The sequence below is a fragment of the Apus apus genome, chromosome 10, assembly GCF_020740795.1.
Source record: "Apus apus isolate bApuApu2 chromosome 10, bApuApu2.pri.cur, whole genome shotgun sequence".
NCBI classification, from domain to species: domain Eukaryota; kingdom Metazoa; phylum Chordata; class Aves; order Apodiformes; family Apodidae; genus Apus; species Apus apus.
The window spans coordinates 18,903,023-18,924,513 of record NC_067291.1 but is presented as its reverse complement, the minus strand read 5'-3'; the positions used below and the strand labels follow the sequence as shown (position 1 = coordinate 18,924,513).

Below are 21,491 nucleotides of genomic sequence, written 5' to 3'. Positions count from 1 at the left end.
TGCAAGTTTGTAGGGTCTGAGGGATAAAGCTGAGACTCCAGTCTGCCATCCAGCCCACACTGCCTGATGGGGCACTGCAGAGAGGTACATCTAGGAACTATGGAGACGTAGAATCACAGGCTGATTTGGGTTGGAGGGACATTAAACATCTAGTTCCATCCCCCTTGCATGGTCAGGAACACCTCCCATTAGACCAGGTTGCTCCAAGCCCATCCAACCTGGCCTTGAACACTTCCAGGGGTGGGGCAGCCACAGCTTCTCTGGGCATCCTGGGCCTGTGTCTCACCACTCTCAATCTAAACCTCCCCTCCTTCAGCTTGGAACTGTTCCCTTTGTCCCATCACTCCATGACCGCATCAGAAGTCCCTCCTCAGATTTCCTGGAGCCCCTTCAGGCACTGGAAGGAGCTCTGAGGTCTCCCCAGAGCCTTCTCTTCTCCAGGCTGAACAGCCCTAACTCTCTCAGCCTGTCTTCAAAGCAGAGCTGCTCTAGCCCTTGGATGATCTTCTTTGCCTCCTCTGGACTTGCTCCAACAGCTCTATGTCCTCTTTATGTTGGAGACTCCAGAACTGGGCACAGAGTGGGCTGTAGCTTGATTTTATATAGACTTGGCCATTCCAGGAGCAGTGTGACAGCCGCCAAGCACTTGCTGAGCTCCCTTGTCCGGGCAAGACTCCCACCACAGCAGGGCTGACCCTGCTGCAGCAGAAAAGAGAATGAAGAGTGAATTACCAGCACTTGTGCTGTTTGCTGTCGGCCTGATAAAAAATGGCACCTTGCCCAAGTCTTCAGTAAATCACAGGTTCCATTTGGAAAGGAGTTTTCTGTGGTAATTAATGAGCCAGTATAAAGACATTAAATGGAGAATGTGCGGTGATAGAAGGGCTTGTCATTCACTGAACCATCTTCCCCCATGTGAATAACCATGAGGGAACAAAGGCCAAACTCCTTATAGACTGAAGTGCACTATCTCTGATAGCTGGGAATGAAGTAATTCTCTGAAAATAACAAAGGCACAGTGAAATACATTAGTAAACTAATTACAAGAGAACTGGTAAAAACAGATGCTGAGAATTTCAAGCTATTATTGGAATGATTGCTAGCAGAAAAATGAGGGCTGCCAACAAAAAATTAAAAAATGCATCTCATTTAAAATTCATTAGCCTGTAAATCAGGACAGCTCCCTGTCTGAAGGCTGGGCTGATGGTATTTCCATGGGCAGTCGTGATGAAAAGCTTCCTTTCCTTCACCTTTCTGGATTCCACCATCGCCTCCGAAGATGCCGAAACAAAGAATGCTCTCCTTGGCAAGCACAAGGAAATAGGGATGGCTGGTGGGTTTGGAAACTGGGAGGCCTGAGCAGGGATGTTTCTACCTAGAACTGTTGTAAGGGCTGTGGCAGGATAATGCCTCGTGGTCAGATGGCTCAGGGCCACTCTGAGCTGATAAAAAGCAGGATTGCTCCTTCACGCTCCCTATTGGAAGCAGTTGGCTGCCAACACAGTGGTCCAGGGCCAAAAGCAGCTGTGCAGGAGCTTCCTCTTGTCCCATCTCCATCGATATTTGGGAGAGGGCTGGAAAATGCTGTTATTGTGCAACAAATCAAAGTGGTAACTATGTAATTTGTCTTAATTGTGTGTCTTGGAGTAGGAAAAATATGAGGAGCTCCGGATGGGAATCTGGCAGGAGAGACCTGCCTGCTGGCAGTGTGCTGCATGCTTTGCTCTGCCCTCACCCTGCAGGCTTGTGGGACAGCTAGCCCTTCGTTTTCTCATTATTTCAGGGATCTGCAGGGGATTATGCTACTTGATTAACATAATTCATAGGTATTTTGCAAAGAGCAATCATGTACTTCAGGAGAAAGCCTGGGAGGTGGTGAGGTCCTCAAGAAGCTGTTGCCCAAAGCAGAGTGAGCTGTGGGTGCAACAGGAGGGAGCATGAAGGGGAGCCTAACAAGAAAGTTGTGGAGGGACTTTTTGCAAGGACACGGAGTGATAGGACAAGGAGTCATGGCCTTAAACTGGAAGAGAAGAGGTTAGACATTAGGAAGAAGTTCTTCACCATGAGGGTGGTGGGACACTTGAACAGGTTGCCCAGTGAGATTGGGGATGCCCCATCCCTGAAAATGTTCAAGGGCAGGTTGGTTGGGACTTGGAGCAACTTGGTCTAATGGGAGGTGTCCCTGCCCATGCAGGGGGTTGGAACTGGGTGGTTTTGAAGGTCCTTCCCAACCCAAACCATTCCATGATTTTCTTGTGATGCTGGAGGAGAGCCCTGCTTTGGGGTGGGGCAACCTTGTTCATTAAGAAGTCACCCCACAGAAAAGCAGGAGCCCTTTGTGGGGACTCATGTCACTGGGCAGGTGACACAGTGGCCAGTGTCACCCTTGGTGCTGGAGCCCTGTAGTGATAACAGAGAACCTCCTCCTGCACTGCAGAACCGCCAGCCCCGGATGCAGTCCGCCCAAGCAAATTAAGAGTTGTTTATGAGATGTAATGCTCCCCCTTCCCTCCAGCAGCAGGGCAGCAGGACCGCGGGTTTGGCTTCACAAATGGTCGCCTCAGGATACACTAAATGCTGTCATGAGCCAGAGAGCAATTTCAGCTTGAAAAATGACTGCAATAGCAGTCCCTGCCAAAGGTCTCTCCCAGCCGTGCCTCCCTCCCCACCAGAAACCTCTTCCCTCCCCGAGACCAATTTGAGAGCGCTAAAGGTGCTGTTTATTAGTCAGTTCCCCTGCAAAACAAGAGGGTGCTGGAAGATGGATGGGTCTTGGCCTGTCTGCCATGTTGCTCTCTGTGGCAGGCAATGGGATGAGATGCTGCTGCATGCTCCCAACACTGAGGGAAGTGAGGAATGTGATCCGTGGGATTGCCCCCATGCATCTTCTGACGTGATTTCTAAGGAGCAGCCCTGCCTTGTGGGTAGAGCGTGCCACTGGTACCCAAGGGATTTAGGTTGTGAATGTGAGTGTCATTTTGTGTCCCCTGTGCCTGTCTCTGTAAAATGACCAATACATTTATAGGAAAAGTTTGAGGATGCTCAAACAGCCCTGGCTGCTCGCTGGGCTTCACAGAGGGTGTTTGTGCTGATGCACCAGGGCTCTCTGCCCCTTATTTCCAGACTGGGATGATTTCCAGCTGCAGCCACAGTGCAGGAGATCTGGGGTCTGAGCATGCACTATTTGGGCAGCAGTTCTAGGGGTTTCTTCTGGCCCAGGCAGCTCCCTGGGTGTTCTCTATCCTCCCAAGTCAAGCTAGTGAGCGTAGTGGGGTGTCAGATGGTGGGGTTGCTCTCTAGTGTGCTGTGCCTTGGGAGCTATGTAGAAATTGTGAGATATTTCAGTTTAAAACAGCCCTTGGGGTGTATGACCCCCATTTATTTCTGTGCATGGTGCAGAGACTGTGTTTATCCAGACAGAAATCTTTCCCACTCACAAAGGGAGTAACCCTGCATCAACAACTGATGGTGCTGTAGTTATTTTTCCAATAAGTGAGCTGTAATCAATACCATAAATCTACTAAACACTCTTTAGGAATGGGTGATTGGCTCAGAGGCGTGTGTGATTGTTCAGGAGAGGCTGGGGGTGCTGGTGGTGGGGAGCCTGTTCAAAGGAGCCTCAGGAAGAGGAGTGGAGCTGCAGCACAGGCATTCCAAGGTTTTCCAGGTGCCACAATAAGCTTCCTGCAGGGTCTTTTGCAGGGACAACCCATCCTCCTCCTCCCAACCCTGGTCCTTCACTTGTGCAGGGTGAGCAGAGCAACCAGGCACCCCAAGCACATTCCCTCTAACCCCCAGTCTCTGTGAAATGGAGATGTGCTCATTACCTTCAGAGGATGTTTATCATCCCTACACAGAAGCAGCCCTTGTGGGGCTTTCTGCTTTTTTCCACTTGCTTCTCAAAGTACCAAGACAAACAGTAGATCATGGGTCAGTTGTGTCCAGTGGTGCTGCTCATTGCATTGGGGCAGGGAGGTGACCTGAGCTGGATTTGGCTTGGAGTTAGTTCATATGTTATGCAAAAAATTGAGAAGCCATAGTCCCACATCATGCAGCAATTTGCCTCCTGGTGGACTTGAGCCTCGAAGCAGTGGATTGTTTTTTCCCTTCCTCTTGTAAAATATCTGTTGCATGTTCCCTCCTGTGGGCAGCTGCTGTTTCCCACTGCGAGGCATTAGCTCAGTTGTCTCCCATTCATCCCCATCTCAAGGGCTTAGGGCAGGGGAGAAAATAAGTAGGCCAGGTGGAGACTTTGTTCCTCAACTGCAGAAGTCCATCTGATAGTGCAAGTTCTCAACCTTGTTTACGTTTTTTCACTTAGCTTTGATTGAGTGTGATAAAAATGGGACATGAGGATGCAAAATGCAGAGAGGGCAGAGACCCTGGATCATTCTCTGTCCTTACTCTGAGCAGTCCTATCGTCTGGGGGGGGGAAACGACAGCCAAAGTAGAAGAGGAATAAGCATTTGTTTGCAAATACTGCAGATAACAAGCGTGCAGGACTGACTTTCCCTCTAGCACAGAGTGAGATGGGGCTTCCTCCCTCTGTCATCTCGCCACGTATTTTGATTCCTCTTAAATGAGCTGCATTCCTCCAAAATGTCTTCCTTGCTTCAAACCCTCTGCAGTCATGCAGCCTGTTTTATTTTGAGATCTGAGCCCCTGTTTTCTTTTGAGATCTGAGCCCCAGCGTGGACAATAGAGATTTGGGATTTTCACCCCTCTGATTAGTGGGCAGGAGCAAAGGGGATTTTCCTCTGTGCTGGGAGAGGCACGGCTGCTCTTTAATATTTCCCTCCTTTTCCAAAGCTGAGAGAAAGGCGATTTTTCTTCTCTTGAGATGTGAGCAAAGGCCCCTGCTCCTACTACTCCTGGAGAATTAAAGAGATAAATGGGCGGCGCTGGTGTTCACGCTTCGCTATGCACAAAGCAACTTGCATTCAAAATTGGGCTCATGGCAGTTCAGCAACAACCTCGCACAAAAGCATCATTAGACACGCCGGGCCGGCTCGCCAGGGCAGAGCCTGCTCTGCAGCTGGAGTCACCACCGGGCTGTTGTGACCTGGGCTGGTTTTATAGTTATAAAAATGTATCTTAAAAAAAAAAAAGTAGAGAAAGAAGGTTACAGTGTCTTTTGCTTAAAGACTTGGGAAAACACTCCTGTTCAAAAGCGGGGGGAAGAGAGGACGGGCTGGGATTTGTGGTGCCCATACACCCCCGCTTCTTTTCTACTGCTTCTTTCTTGCAGGGTAAATCCTTCATTTCCAGAGTGTAGAGGGGAGCAAATATGAGATCTGGGTTGGTTAAGTCTTCACCTGATGTCCTCCTTCAAAATCCTAGAATCACAGAATCATAGCATCATAGTTTGGGTTGGGAGGAACCTTAAAGATCATCTAGTTCCAAACCCCCCTGCATAGGGGGACACTTCCCACTAGACCAGGTTGCTCCAAGCCCCATCCAGCCTGGCCTTGAATGCTTCCAGGGATGGGGCATCTACAGCCTCCCTGGGCAACCTGTTCTAGTGTCTCTCCACCCTCACACTGCAGAATTTTTTCCTAATGTCTTCCTTGCAGGGAAAACATTTGAAAAGCTGTGGTGCCAAGGAGGATGGGTGCTTAAAACATCTCACAGGTACTGAGGGTTGGTTCTGCTAGAGCCATCAACCTGATGTGAGTGTGGGTTAGGTTTGGTTTTAATTGATATCATGGTCATTGTCTTTTAAAAATGACCCTGACTTCTGCTGACCCAAAGATGAATTAAATTTTATTTGTAAGTTGGGAAATTCAGTCTGAAAATCATCAGCATTGGAATGGAGCCATGCTTGGAAGGGGTTAGCTCTGCCCATGGCTTGTTCTCTCACACTGGCCAAACAATTTGCCTTCATCTTCACCTTTGTAAGTTGTAACTGGGCTAACAAAGCTTGCTTTCCTTGGCAAGGGTGTCTAGGAGCCCAGGTACTGAAGGATGTCCCCTCTTGTTCCTTGTAATTTGTCAGCTTTGGGGCATTTTAACCACGTGTCTCCATTGGAAGGGTTCTGAATTTAATAGGTTGGTGACAGAAGTGCTGAGAAAGGGTCTTCATTTGTGGACTGCCCTGGTCAGTGGTGAGGATGCTCAGGTCATCCCCAGCATCCTCTTGTGTCTCAGCCAACCTGAGTGTTGACTTCCCCATAAGTCATTTAAAAGCAAAGAACTAGTTGGGCTTCCCAAATACTGTCCTAATGCCAGACTTGGCACTGAACCTTGCAAGGCTTCTTCCACCCCTTGTGCCTGTGCTTGATAATAATGTTTGTGTTTTAATGATTCCAGCAGGCCTGGGATTTGCTGTGACATACCAAGGTAATGTTTTCGTTTTCTATATCAAATCTAGGTCAATCTCTGGCTTAGCACTAATGCTGTACTGAGCAAAAAGGGATTGGCCACTAATGGTTTCAATTTAGTTTTTCATGGAGTAAAGGAAATTTCACTCAATAGCTATTTTCACTTTTATTCCACTGGCTTTTCCACAGGGCCTGTTAGGATGGAGGGAGTGTTTGTGCTTTGATTAGGGGAGACCCAGCAATTTTGTTTGCCAGAATGAATTCTCTGTGATGAATGTAGATGAAGACAAGAGCTGCTGCTCACGTGCAGTGTGTCCATAATACATGCCTTTGGAGACAGTATCCCAATGAGGATTAGGTGGTGGGAGATCCCAAGCATGGCATTCTCTTTACGGAAGAGCCTCATCTGTGATCCAACCTCATCCTAGTCGAGGTTCTCTGTGAAAAGTAGCATGAAGGAAAGAGAGGTGAAGAGCAATTGCTGCCTTGTGTGTCACTGGCTGCAGACAACTCAGCCTGAATCTAGCCTTGGCCAACATCTTTGGGAGAAGCTGCACCCACGGCTGCAGCATGGGATGGCTGCTAGGACCATTTCCCATTTTCTTTTGTCTTTGCCTGCCCTGTACTGGTCTGAGGGTACCATGGTGAAAATCCAGGTGTGATGATAGTAGAAACTCTGAGACACCATGGCTTGGAGTATCAATATAGAATGTGTGCATGATTCAGGTTGTTTTTATGGCTTGGTGATCACCCTGTGCTCACTGCGTGTTTGCATGAGACCATGCTACACAAGGAGATGGCAGAGGGAAGTTTAATGGGAACAGGGTGACATCCCATTTGATGACACTAAAAAGGGTCCTGGAGCCACACCAGTCTCTCCATTGCCATGTGGATGCTGTGTTGCTGGATTACAGAACAGATGGATTAGAAGGTGCTTCCCCTCTTTGGAGCCCGTGGGTGAATATTGTGATTGTATTTATTTATTTTGAAAATTATGATGGCCATTAGCACAGAAATGAGATGCAGCTCCCTGGCTGCTGGCCAACCCCATCCGAGCTGGCACGCAGCTCTTCTTTGGAGGCTGAAACAATAACGCCCGGGTGATATCAGGGCTGTACTGCTGAAAAGACAAGACTGCCTGAATGACAAGTGACAAATAAGAGCAAGCACTTGCTGTATGAGTTTGTTACTGTCAGTTGGGGCATATACAGAAAAATCTCATGTGGTTCAGCAGATCTAGCCCCTCTAAGCACTGCCCTGGAGAACAGTCGTGCTCCAATCCCTCTCCTCACACACAGTGATTTATTCCCAGGCTGAAAACAACATCCCAGGTAATCACTCACGTCCAAGTTGTGTTGCTGTTTTACAGGAGATGCTACAAAAGCTTTTGTCTCTGCAACTGTAAATAAACTCGTAAAGCTGTGTTAAAAATAGCATTTTGTAGCTTGGTGCATGAATTTTTAATGTATCTTCTGCAAACCAGCTGGTCTTGGCAAGGGTCGCAGTGTTTCTTAGGCATTTAACATAAAACTGTGCTTCAAAGCCACATTATAGGGTCATTGAAGAGTAATATTTTACTTAACATCCTCATAACTGAATTATTTATAACTTTCCATGTTTTATTAATGATAAATATTAATACTAGTGTCTTTAAGAGTAGAGGTTATTGCTGCAGTTTTACTTATAAGAGGTGATATTATTGAAATAAAGGGTCAGCAATGAATTCTGTAGCCAGCAGAGCCAAGTCTATGCCAGGGCTGTTCTCATTCACACCTTCCTCATCTTATCACCCCTGACAGCCACCCAAAAACCTCAGCCTTGAGCATCTGTACATTTGAAAGGAATTTTCCTGCAGGCATCTGGATTTCTGCTTTGTTTTTGCTTTGTGGTTTGGGGTTTTTTTGGTGTGTTTTTTCCCCCCCTTTGTTAACAAGCTTTGTGTCCTTCTCATTAATTCTTGAATAATGGGGATTCATTTCTTGGTGAGAGTTCGTGAGCTTTGGTTGCAAGGTGCTCGCTCTGGCCTGGACCTCCAGATAGCAGTCCTGAAATATTTTGCACGCTTCCTCAAGCTCTCCTGCCATGGGCACCTCCAGATCTCCATGTTTTGAAGCAGCCCTTCCCACTTTGAAAGGGGGAGATTTCCCTGGCAGCCTTTGGGCTCCTTCCTGCATGGCTGAGTGCCTTGGGGCTGTGACCAACCTCATGTCAAGGCCAAATGTGTATGAACTGGGTGCATTGCCATCCCACCATTGCCCTCCATCCTTTCATCTTGGGAAAGGGAAATATATTTTTGTACCATCTTTTCCCTTGTGCTGTCACGTTCCCATCCCACTGGAGCGTTTCACAGGTACCTTCCAGTCGTGCTCCTATGGCTGTGGGGCTGGCTGCCCATCCCACCTTCATGGCTCAAAACCTACAGCTGTGCAGGGTTTGAGATAGAATGTCATGGGTTGGAAGGGACCTCTAGTCCAACCCCCCTGTGTAAGCAGGGACATCTCCAACTAGAACAGGTTGCTTGGCGCCTCATTGAGCCTGACCTCGAATGTCTCCAGGGATGGGGCCTCCACCACCTCTCTAAGCAACCCATTCCAGTGATCCACCACCCTCATATTAAAGAACTTTTTCCTCATGTCCAACCTCAGCCTACCCTTTTCTCCCTTAAAACCATTGCCCCATGTCCTGTTGTTCCATGCCCTGGTGGACAGCTCTTCCTCAGCCTTCCTATAGGCTCTTTTCAGGGAGGTCACTCTCTTGCTCCACCTCTCTCCATCAGCTTAACAAACCCGCGGGCTGCGGGAGCCGCGCGGGTGAATGTGCCACATCTTTAATGTATGATCGCTGATGGCCATGGCCCATCTGCTGCGGCCCGGCTGGAGCTTGCAGATGGATGATTCAGCTGCCCTGACACATGCAGCTTGTTCCTTAGCAGAGGTACATTCATTACACTCGACACGTGGGGACGAGGATTTTTCACCAAGGAGAGGGGTGTTCTGGGCTGGGGTGGTGAAGCAGGAGGCTCTTTGGAGTTTATTTTGTATGGTAATGTGGGAGATCTTCCTGTTGATGCAACATTATAAATGAATCATGAGCTAAATAACCACTGAGATGTTTATTAGCTTTGAATATGTTTATTGCAGAGTCAACAGGCAGCACCTTCTAATTAATTAATAGTAATAATTACTGTATTATTTATGTAGCTGTAACAGCATGCCAGAGACTTTCCACACAGTGGTTGCAGCTGTGGCTGCAACGGTCTGGTCTGTGTTCACCCTGCAGGGGCAGCTCAGATTTGTCATTTGCTGCTGGCTGGTCTCAACCCCAAAAGCCCAGGTGAGCTGAGCTGCTGAGCTCCTTGCACTGCTCTTTCCATCACCTGAAGCCTGTTGCTCCACAGTCTGGGGAGGTGGCTGTTCTTTCCACTGGAAAGCAGAGCACCCAGTGAGCTGGAACATGTGCCAAACAGGTAGAAATCGAGGGCTGTAAGTTTTACTGAGGTATCTGGGAGCTCTTTTGGTCAAGATATTAGAATAAAATGAGTTTAGGAATCAAGCCATGCACATCAGAAGGATGTTTATGACAGAGGAGACGTTGGCAGCAACAAATCTCTTTTCTGATGTGAGCTTGGATCCAAAGCCTATGGAAGCTGTTGAGAATGACCTCTGGTAAGCGCCAGTGCTGTGTTTGTGCATCCTGCTGCCCCTGTAGACCTTGCTGTGGAACAACGTGGGTCATGGAGCACCATCTCCTGTCCTGGTTGAGTCAATGTGCAGAGGCAGACATATAGCAAGAACTTGTTACAAACCTTGTTTCTCCATGCAGGAGGTTAGGCAGCAAACCAGCCTTCTGCTGTTGTGTTACAATCCCCTTTGCTGTCTTTGGGAAATGGGGGAGTTTCTAGGTCATGTGAAGTTGCTGACAGTGGATCTCTTCTCACATGTGAATATTTTTACCTCTCTTTGTGTCTTTCAGCAATGTCTGACTTCCACATCCATCCCCAGAATGCAGTGGTAGAGGAAGGAGGTGTAGCCAGATTCCAGTGCCAGATCCATGGCTTGCCCGAGCCTGTCATCCTCTGGCAGAAGAACCGCATGCCAGTCAACACAGACAATGAAAGGTAGGACATGTCAGAACCACAGGCTGCTGTCCTTTCTCCAGGTGGAAAAAGGTGGCCAGGCTTGCTCTTGTTTTCTCAGTTGTGCTAGAACACAACTGATCGGGGCTGAGGGTCTCGGCCACCATTTCTGCCATGGAAGGCTCTTTCAGTTAATGTTGGGGGTTGACTGGGCTCCTTCTGGCCAAACACTACAGAAATACTGCATCTCTCAAAAGAACTGGATAAACCACCTTAGCTGATCTTGGAGGGAGCAAGAACTTGAATTGACCTTCCCTCATCAGCCCTCTTCCAGGTTTACTTTCCAGCATGAAGAGCCCAAGCACCAATCCTAGAAGAGTTGGGATAGATTTGGTACTAATCATCCCTCTGTGGCTCCATTTTGTGCAACTCTTTCCAAACCAGGTCCATGACTTAGGGCCTTCCATGTGGGTCCCGAACTCCTGGAAGCCCTGAATGACACTGTGGCCACTAGACTTTCCTTCCCACATACAATTCAGCTTCCATTTCCCATGCAACCCTCCTGAAGAGAAGCCCCAGCTGCCCCCTTTCTCCAGCCTAGACCCAGGACGGCACGTTCTCCCTTCCTGTGTTTGACAGGCTGCTCCCTTTGTGTCGGAAACATCCCTCATCAGGGTTTGGTCCTCCAAGCAGCAGTGGGGCCCAGTGGAGGATAGGTGGCAGGAAATGTGTGCTCCATGGTGGTGGTCCCAGCTGCATCATGGGAGCTGCACAGCCCACGGTGGGAGACAATTGGTGACAGCACACCTCGATGGCCAACTGACATCTGGGTATTGGGAACAGGAGAAACCAGGAAGCTGTAAATATTTTCCTGAAAGCCCCTATTCTTAAAAATGTCAGTTCTGCAGCAGAATGTGGTTGGGTGCTTTGGAGGCAGGAGAAAACATGAGGACTTGAACAATGAGTGACCTTTTCAGTGTTGCAGTGAACTTACAGTAGAAGGACACAAGAGGCCCAACTCTTCCGTAGAAAACTGCAACTGTCAGGTTTTGTTTTTCCTTACGTTTTTCATCTGAGCTTTTTTTAGCCCAGCACAGGGTTGATTTGTTGAGCTTGATCTCCTCTGAAGGCTCCTTCCTCACACAGGTGCTTAACTGGAGATGCAGCAGAGCAGCGCTGGTGGTCCAAGGTGCTATTAGCAGAAGTAAGGGGTGCAGAACAGGGCCTGACACCTTCTGTGCATCCTGATGGGATGTTGCAGGACAGGTGAAGTTCCCTTGAAGTTCCTCATGCATTATTGCCCTTTTCCAGTTGAGCCCGGGATCAAGGATATGTAGATGACCAGAGATAAGGCAGGGATTTGAGTGTGATCAGGACTTGTCTGCAAGGCTGAGGAGCTCCAAGAATGAGGGCAGGGACCCTGTCCAAGCCCTGGAGGCCATGAGCTAGGAGTAGTTTCCCTGTATCTGGTGACCTGATTTTGAACAGATTTTACTTTTTGTAGGAATAAAGTTACTGGGGAAGGTTTTTATTGTAATTTCAGTAGATTAATCTCTGACACCAACGCGCCTGGGTGATGGGGGTTGCTCCTCTAACTGGATTGGATTTCTGCATTAATCACACTTGGTGCATTTCTGCCTTTAAAGTGTATATAAATTTGTATGCAGAGTCTTGCACTTGGAGGCTTTGAAGGCAGAATAATAGCTTTGGAATTGAATTTTCTAATGCTGTGGGCAGACTGTTAACAAAAATGAAGACTTCTTATGGTATAATTCATCCAAAACAGTGGGCATTTTGAAGTCCCAGAGAGCTTGCAATCAATTTTGGGATGTGTAAAGCTGATTGCTGTCACGCTGCCACCAGCACCAAGCCCCGCATTTGGAACCCAGCACAGGGAGCAGGTGACAGGCACGTCACCAGGTGCTGATATGGAGGAAGATATTCCTCAGCTTCTAGTTGGAAATGGATTATTAACTCACCACAGCCTGTTGACTTACTACCTGCCAATTTAAACACAAGGTTGCCAAGCAACCTGTAATGTATGTATACATGTATGTATATATATGTGCATGATTTAAATGCTTTAAATATATAAATATTTATCTTGTTGCCTGCTTGCTATCTATTCTAAACATTCCTTTCCACGTATTTGAGGTTTTAAGATCATGTAGATTTGAGTTGTGGACCTGGACCAGGGAGTGTGGAGCACACATTTTCCCTGATGCTTGTCCACGGTCCCTGTGCTCCAGCTGATGGGTGGTAACTCCCATGTGGGCTGTGTTCCCATGTAAATGTGCTGCCAGAGCTTTTCCACAGGTTAAACGAGAAGCATCTGCTTCGTGGCCTTCAGCAAAAGTCATCCTTTCTCAAGGATATGTCAGAAGATGTAAAAAGGGAACATATTCCCTGTAAAAAGAGACCAGAGGCTCAAATATTAAATAATAAATTAAGAAGTGCTGCAGTGATAAGCATGGGCTGAGCCTGTGGGGCTGCACCCCTGGGTGGTGTTGGCACCATCCTGCCCCACTTCCTTGGGTGAGGAGCCTGCCTTCACATCCTGTCCTGCCTTGCAAGCTATTTCTGCTTTTCTCCTCCCACAGGTACACGCTGCTTCCCAAGGGAGTCCTCCAGATTACAGGACTGAGGGCAGAAGACAGTGGGATTTTTCACTGTGTTGCTACCAATATTGCTAATGTGAAGTTCAGCCGGGAGGCCAGGCTCACCGTGTCAGGTTAGTACCAGTAAACACTGTCCTGACTGTCTGTATTCCTCTCACTGCTGCTCTGGACCAGGACAGTTACAGAGAGCTTCAGGCTACCAGCACTAAGAAGCATCCTTCTGTCCAGCCATAGCACCTTCCTTGTTTGGGATTGTTATTAATTCTTGCCAGATCAGGCCATTTGATAGCAGATAAATCTGTCTCTTTGGCTGTAAATTAGCGCCAGTTTCTAGGTAGAGGGAGAATGGTGAGAAAATGAGTTACAGCAGCTTTACATTAAATAAATTCTTTTGGAAATGTGGAAGATTCATCACTTCCTTATGAGACCTGCCTACTCTGGAAGTAATTGCAGCACACAGGGTGATTAATTATTTATCTAATGGGGGAATTATGTTCTGTAGGCTGTTAGCATTGCGTTGCAACCAAAGTGGGCTAACCTTTCTTTGGAAGATGAGAGGGAGAAGCCCTGAGCACCCCTGGGCTAAATTTTGACTTGGTTCTCCATCCACGTTGGAAGCCAGTTGCTGAAACAGATTTTCATTTCTGATAGCGCCAGATGAAGAAATGACAGTGCCTTGTGGTCTCGTCTCCAAAGAAAAAGAGCCAAAATCACATACTTGCTGTTTGGCTTCATGCTGCCAGAGGTAGGATGTGATGATGCTCCAAGGGCAAACCAAAGCAACCCACAGCCACACTTTGCATGTGCACAAATTGGGACTGTTTGTGAGAGCACACAAAACGGCATGTGGAAGTGATGACCTTGGGCATGGTGGAAGAAGGAACGAGGGCTCCCTTGGGGACAGCAGTTTCAGCCAGTGCTTCACCCACGGAGAAGCACCAGCTCTTCCTCACTGGGGTCCCCAGATAAAGCCCTGGCTGGGGAGGGAGGAGGGAGAGGATGGAGATGGACTCTGGGAGCTGGTGTCTTGCCGGGCACTGCCACAGCCTGCCTACAGAGGATGAGGGGGGTGGCTGCCTGTGGGGGATGAAGGACCCTGCTCACAGCACTTTCCTTCCTCTCCCCGGCAGCGAGCAGCACGGATCTGTCTTCCAGTCATTGATTATTTTCAAGTGCCTGCTTAGTGGAGCTGCTCCCGAGGGGCTGCCTGCCTCTCTGCTCCAACACCTCAGCACGAGCTGCAGCTCTCTCTGCTGCTCTCCTTTTGATCAAGATCTAACAGCCCGTGCCAGCGACATTCCCATCCCTGCTGGAGTGCCTGTCACTCCTGGCAGTGTTGGGGACCTCCCTATTCTCACCACGATTGCTGCTGGCAGAGTCCCTGGGGACCACGTGCATCATTAGAGTCTTTTTCCTCTAAAATAAATCCCCACTGAGCTGCCTTGAGCCCAGTTGTGCTCCAGCACCACTCGCCTGCCAGGAGTCACTTGGTTTGTCACTCCTTCCTTCCTGACCCTGCATCAAAGAGCTTTTCTGGTTGGAGAAGGAAACCTCCTCCCTGATGGTTGGCCATGGTGAACCCCTTTGCATGGTCTGACTGCCATGTCCCTGCTGAGTCTCCATCCCACTGGCTATAGAGCTGACATTGCTGTGGGTGTTGGGCTCAGCAGCAAAGCTACGGGACCATGATGTGTCCTTTGCAAGCAAAGGTGGCCAGTGGTGGAAATGTCACTCCTGGAGCTGGGCAGGGTTGGGCCGAACTCAGGAAGCTGAGCCCACACCCAAAACCCCAAATGCCCATTTAAGACTGAGAGTATAAATCAAAAAGTGGAAATTTTAATATTTTTTTTTTATTGCCAAAATGGAGCATTTTGTAAATCTTGCTTTGGTTTCAGCTGCTGTTCACTGATATTCTTGGGTGACCTTGAACAATTAATTTCATTTCTCTGTGTTTTGAAATATTGAAATCGCTACATTATATGATGATAATACTGTATTATTCTAAGCATGAACATTTAGTATTGTGATTTAGAACAATAAATCTACATGAGTTTTAAAGCGACTCCGAGGTACTGAGGAGGAAGATATTGTTTTTCAGATCTTTTGGGGTTAACCAGCCGGTCACATGAATTTATTGTGCATTCCGGTTCTCATCAAAAAATCTGCATTTTATGGCTTGCAGGGAAATGCATTTAGTGAGAAAGTCAGCTCTTAAGTCTCACTGACACGGTGATTTTTCTTGGATTTTGCCCATTTAGGCACAATCTCGGAGTGGCTTTATCACTCCCTGTTTAGCCCCCGTAGGAACGATTAACAAACGAGCTGCTCTGATCTGCTCTTGCCCTTGGACTGCTACAAAATCCCCCAGCTCAGACCCTGCCTTCAGCCCCAGAAAGGGTAATGCTAAAAAGAGCAGGGAGAATTTTTTCTTTTTTCCTTGGAGAAAAGCCCTTGCAGACAGTTTTTGGTGGGTCACTTCTCTTTACCAAGCTTTTTGGCTGTGGGAAAAGCCACGTGCAGGAGTCAGCGTGGGATGGTCCCTGCAGCAAAGCTCGACCTGTGGCAGAGCTCTGCTCCCCAGCCCTCCCTGTGCCCCTCTCCTGCTTGGGGAGGGGACACATGACCAGGCCAAGTATTGCTCTCCACAGGTGTACTGAGCATTTTTGCCAGCAGCAGCTGTCAGATTGTTGAAATTCCTTAAACACTGCTTGATCTCTGCATTTGTGGCATATAACCCGGGTCTTGTTGGAAATGGGGAGAAGGCTAATGTAGAGATTATCAGTGTTCCGGGTTACTGAGGGAGAACGGAATATTTGCTTTCTTTTCCTCCTCTCCTGCTCCCAACAAGTGGGAGTGAAGACTGAAGGGACCTTTGACTCAGGGATGAGGCACTTTCTGCTGGCTCAGGAGATGTGGGTTCAGCTGTGGTGTACCTGGCACAGGATGATGGGTTTGTCCCACAATCTCCTCCTGCCTGGTGAAATGTGGTTTCTTTTGCTTGTCCTGTGCCTGTCTGGTTTCCAGAGTCCTCATGCCAGGGCTTTATTTTATCATAGGTCTGTGCATCATCTTGTACTATGGGTTTCATTCTTGGTTGTTGCCACTCCGAGCTACTGTAATGTAAACGAACAATTAATGATAAACTAGAAGTGATTGTATTGTGATTATATCAGAGCCATGGGATGCATCTTCTTCCTGCACCCAGTTAGGCCAGAGAGGTCAGGGACATAATCACCCTATGGACTGCAGTCATGAGAGGACTTTCCTTGAGTTTCCTCCCAAGAAGAACCTCAGCAAGAGTGAGAGACTGGCACCTGCATTGCCCTCCATGTCCCAGGACAGGGCTTTGGGAGCAAATGGCACCAGCAGCAAGAGAGGAGGTTCAGAGAGGCAGATTGAAGTGTTGTGGACTGCATGAATTACTTCGTGGCTGGAGATGCCAAAAGATAAAGCAACTGCTGTGTTTATTTGCATTCCTGTCCTGCAGCTTGTGTCCTCCCTACATGCCATCTTTTCCCTGCCCATCTGCTCCCTGTGGGTCACAGCATGGTTCCTGCTTTGTGCTGCCCAGAGCTGGGTGTTGGCAGAGCTGCTTGTTGCTGAGGGGTTTTTCCCAGGAACATCAGTGGGAACACTTAGAACATGTTCAGACAGTGTCATCCAAGCATTGCACTCCTGTTGTTTTGTGTTTGTCTCAAATTTATTGAGGATTTCACCAGCCTGATCACTGGTACTTAGAGGATGCTTGAAGCCCTTGGTGTTTTCACTAGACAAGAGAGAATCAGATGCCTTTTAACAAAGATTAAACAATAGGAGGAGATTCTTTGCCATGAGGATGGTGAGACCCTGGCCCAGGTTGCCCAGGGAAGCTGTGGCTGCCCCATCCCTGGCAGTGTTGAAGGGCAGGTTGGATGGGGCTTGGAGCAGCCTGGGCTGGTGGGAGGTGTGCCTGCCCATGCAGGGGGGATGGGACTGGGTGGTCTTGAAGGTCCCTCCAATCCCAAACCATTCTGTGATTCTTTCCTTGCAGGCTCCCACTCCACCGTTTACAAGGACCCCATGATTCTCGTTGGCCCGGAGAACCTGACGCTGACTGTGCACCAGACGGCGGTGCTGGAGTGCATCGCCACCGGCAACCCCCGCCCCATCGTCTCCTGGAGCCGCCTAGGTAAGCAAGCCCTGGGGGTGACCTGGCTTTCCTCCTCCGTTGCCATCTGGTGAGAAATGGGGAGGTGCCACTCTTTTTGCGACAAGTGATTCACCCTTTCCCTTCCCACTGAAGTTAATTGTAGGCTTGAAGTGCTTTTTCTCCTCATGTTTTTTCCCTCTGCCAAGATCCTGTTTTTACCTGTTGGAGAAGTGGGTTGGTTAAACCTGTAGATGTGTCATGAAAGGTGATAATTTTATCTTTCCTGGAGTGACAGCATCTTTTTCAGCTGCATCAAAAACATTCCCACTGTTGGCCCAGAGAAGCAAAATCATACACAAACACATCTTTCACTTAAAACAGACTTGAAAGAAACTTGCTGCCTGCTCAGGGAGTTTTAAGTAAATTTTGAGGGAAAGAGACTATTCAAATTAGCATGTCTGGAGCTTTGAAAAAACCAAATACTTGCTGCTGGGGTCTGTGATGTATTTCTTAATCAGCATGGAAACCAGAGGCAGGGGCTGATGGCATCAGACAAGTGAGGAAGAGCAAAGTGCTGTGTTTCTCTGCTGGGTTCCCTGATCATGGCAGGGGGGTTGGAACTTGATGATCTTTAAGGTCCCTTCCAACCTCAATGATTCTATGATTGATTCTCCTAGGCTGAAAGCAAGGATTTTTAGGCTCCAGCTTTGTGATAGCTCAGAGAAGCACTTCCATTGCCCTACAGAAGTCTATGCTGAGCAAAGACCTGATGGCTTTTGTCTTATCTTCTGGAGTTTGTAGCTCTGCCTGTGTGCTGTGGGGTTGGGTTCAGTTAGTATTTCCCAAGCCCTTGTGGTCTGCAAGGTCATGTCATTTTGGGATGCTAATCTCCCTGAGTCCCCCAAGGTGGCTGTGAAATGCAAACAGGGATAAATCCTGTCTGGTGCTGTTGAGCTGGATGTGGGACTGCATCCCTGTGGCTCTCCAAGGGTCAGGGTCCAGCTTACTTTCCACCCCAGAGTTGCCTGCCAGGGAAGGAGGACACACATCCAGCATCACCTGCACAATTTCTCCGTTTGCCCTCCTGCTTGGATCCACTGGTGGCTTGTAAAATCAGCGGGTGTCTGCCAGGAGCTGCTTTTTTTTTCCCTCCAGAGCCATAACCATCAGATTGATGCTGTTTTAAAAATTCTCCAGCCACACTGTATCACTGGTTTGGTTCTGTTGGACACAAGGCAGCTCTACGTTAGTGCTCAACTATAATAAACTACTTTATAATTGCCTTAATTATAAGTGCTTATTATCTTCTTCAAAACACTTGTCTCTATAGAGCAGTGCAGTAATGAAGATGTAATAGCTTCGTGTGATGTTTGGCTGGCTGGTCTGAGCTCAGCATTGTCTTCCACCAAAAATAAATACTCTCCCCATGCTGCTTTGCAGCACTGCAGCAGAATTAGGGCTACTGAATGGGAAAGAGATCCCGTTATTTCAGCAGGAATGTTGCCTGTCTAAAGCATCACAAGATCTCGTTTAATATTACACTAATCTCAGGGGTGATGTGGTGTACAGGCTCTGAGTTTTTGGGTCTGTCATCTTTTTGTTGCTCTTTATTTCTCCATGTCTCTGTGGTTGGGAGAAGGGAAAGGGGTTTATGCTGAACAAGGAGGTGCTGCAAGCATCTGTACCTGTGGCTTCCTCCCCTGTGAGAGTCTTCTTCTGGAAGTTCCTCCTGCAGAGCTGAGTTAGCTTAAATATCTAGTAAGTTTACTCAACTTAGGAAAAAAAACCCCACTTTTAATCCACATCCAGAAATAAAAAAAATTCATGGCCACAAAGTCTTAGAGAGATGCAGCTGATTGAGCAATAGCCCTGACTTAATTTAAACAAAAAAAGGTAAAATATTTGTGAATATCTTTGTTGCTTGATCGAAATATGAGTCGTGCTGTTGCCTTTGTCTTTGCACCTTTGCTCACAGGTTGGATGTTGTGCCATTTCTTCTATCAGAAAGGAGCAAAAGAACAATTTTGCTTTTGCAGCTTTCTGGAGGAAGGGGAAAGCAAGCCCCAAATAATATTTGCATTTCTTGCTTTGGCTTTGCTAGAACCTGGCTGGTTTTCAGTGGGAAGGCAGCTGTATGTTGCGTGAAGGAAATGATTCAAATTCTGGGCCGGTTTTTGAGTGTCACGCAATCAATTTTGAATTTAATTTCCTTGGGAATATGTTGCAGCCCCTGACCACAAACAGAATTCCTGTGTCTCGCCATGCCTGAAATGTCAACATTCATTAGAGAGCAGGCTCTGAGCAAAATGTAAAATCATTAAGGGTTTGTTCAGGGAAGATCAGGCTTTTCCTTTCAGAGCTCTGCACTTCAGGCTTGGACCTGTATGTGTGCACAAATGAATATCCTGGGCACTTACTGCAAAGCCTTTTGAATGAATGACTATTTTAATGTCTCCTTCCCCTTTAGCTGACAGGCTACTGAACCAGCCTCCATAAAAGGTACCAAGGCAGAATAATAAACTATTTAGAGAGATACAGAAAAGTGAGGCGAGAAAGAAAAGACAGTGATTATCTGATAGTGTTATACAGGAGTTGTCAGAAAGGATTGCACAATGGGAAGGAAATTACTAAAGAGGGGGCCATTCAAGAAGTAAACTATACAACAATTGTAGGAGCCAATTAATTGGTAACTTATTGGACACAGAAGCTTGCAATAGATGGCTGACTGGTTGACAGGAGCACCGTTCCCGTAAGTGTTTAGAAATAATAGAGTAAATTTCACCACTTCACATACTGAATAGTCAACTGTTGCAATGTACTCTAAATATGCTAATCCACAGTGCCTGATGTCCGCTGGAGCAGGAGACCCATGTGTCTAAAAAGTGGAAGGCTACTATGGCACAATACAAAGAATTCACAAAAGACCTAAATGATCAACATTAGAAAGTTGTTACTTTCTTTCTACTTGCTACTTAGAGAAGAAAAGCGTTGGCGTTGTTGCATATTCATCTCGCCTGGGTCTCTGTAATTGGTGCTGGTGTGCCAATCACTGGATTTGCAGGCAGGGAAGGGCCTCTAGAAAACATCAGATACACCTTGGAAAAATAAATAATGGGGCTCCCAACCTCAGGCATCTTTCAGCTGCACTTTGCCCCAGTGGGGAACCTGGAAGCCTCAGTGTGTCCATTTCTGGAGCATCTTTTAGGAGCATCTCCCATTTGGAGAAAGCTCTTCTTTATTGATCAGTTGCCCAGCTGCTCTTCACAACCAGCTGAACCTCCTCCTTCAGCCCTTGTCAACTGAAGATCCTCAGAGAGAATCTGTCAGACATTTCCACCCAGACAAGCTTTTTTTCAGCCCTCACATTTTCTGCTTTTGACTTCATAAGAAGGTCATGTTAAATGAGCAGCAGTTTCGAGCCCACGGGGATCCTGAGAGCTTTGGCAACTGAGCAGCAGTGTCAGCTTTGGCAGTCTTTTGGATCTCCTCCATGGAGAGATGATGTGGTGATGGCAGACAGTGCCAGGAAGGTGGGTTTTCAGGGTTTGGATCCCTGGATCCAAGCCTCTCTTCATGTGTCTGTGTAAAGGAAACAGGGTTAAAACGGAGAAAAACCTTTACAAAGCAGGTGTGAGGCATCAGTCCCTCTGCACAGCACTTCTGCAAAGTGCTGAGCTTTCAGGATGCAAGGAATTTCTTGTGTAAATATTCTATATTATTTATATATGTTGTCAAGTTGGACTTGGTATTAGCTGAAGAGCTAACTGATCAAATGATCACTCAGGCTGAGTGAGGCACAGTAGAGTGAGAAGGAGGATAGAGCAGGCTGGGAAAGTAGTTACTTCTCTAGAAGCCCTTTTTGGTGTTCTTTGGAAGGGAGGGTTTGAGCAAGAGGCAAAGGGGATGATCAGTGAGCTTTGCTGGTTGAGAGATGTGGCCACAGCCTCTGAACCAAATGGCAGATCCCCTGAGGTTTTGAGCTTGGAGAGCTTGGTTCTTCAGGGAAATGAAGGATGCTTGATTGACAGGAGATGTCTTCAGACCACCACACCTCTAATTAGTAGTTGGAGCTAGAGAGAAAACTGAGGATATATCAATGCTGGTATTTGGGCTGTGTGGAGTACCTGCTTGCAGGCAGGGTCTCTGCATGTGTAAATTATGTAGCAGGTTATAAATAATACAGTAAAACTGCTGACATTCGAGTCAGATTTCTGTGGTAATTCTCAAGACAGTGATGTGCTGAAGCATCCAGGTATGGCCACTTGGCATCTGTCACTGGTCCCAACCCTCCCTTAAGAGAGAGATTTGATTTTTATACCTATTGTATATATGGACTTCTAAAAGGTCTC

The 21,491-nt window shown here is 47.5% G+C and overlaps 2 protein-coding genes across 3 annotated transcripts in view; both read left to right on the top strand.

Annotated features, from left to right (window-relative positions):
- Window positions 1–21,491, top strand: part of IGDCC4 (immunoglobulin superfamily DCC subclass member 4) — a 263,733-nt gene that overhangs the window by 145,843 nt on the left and 96,399 nt on the right. Inside the window, exon 21 of one of the 2 annotated variants that reach the window (XR_007890472.1) lies at window positions 10,673–10,682. The exons of the other annotated variant lie outside the window; for it this stretch is intronic. The gene's annotated coding sequence lies outside the window, so the exon portion shown is untranslated. Of the gene's footprint in view, window positions 1–10,672; window positions 10,683–21,491 lie in introns of those variants that run through there. 2 annotated transcript variants of the gene reach the window in all.
- IGDCC3 (immunoglobulin superfamily DCC subclass member 3) overlaps window positions 1–21,491 on the top strand; it is a 97,704-nt gene that overhangs the window by 48,061 nt on the left and 28,152 nt on the right. The window contains exons 3-5 of the mRNA XM_051628555.1: window positions 10,293–10,437; window positions 12,996–13,126; window positions 17,044–17,181. Of these exons, the coding sequence (XP_051484515.1) occupies window positions 10,293–10,437; window positions 12,996–13,126; window positions 17,044–17,181 (414 nt within the window). The remainder of the gene's footprint in view (window positions 1–10,292; window positions 10,438–12,995; window positions 13,127–17,043; window positions 17,182–21,491) is intronic.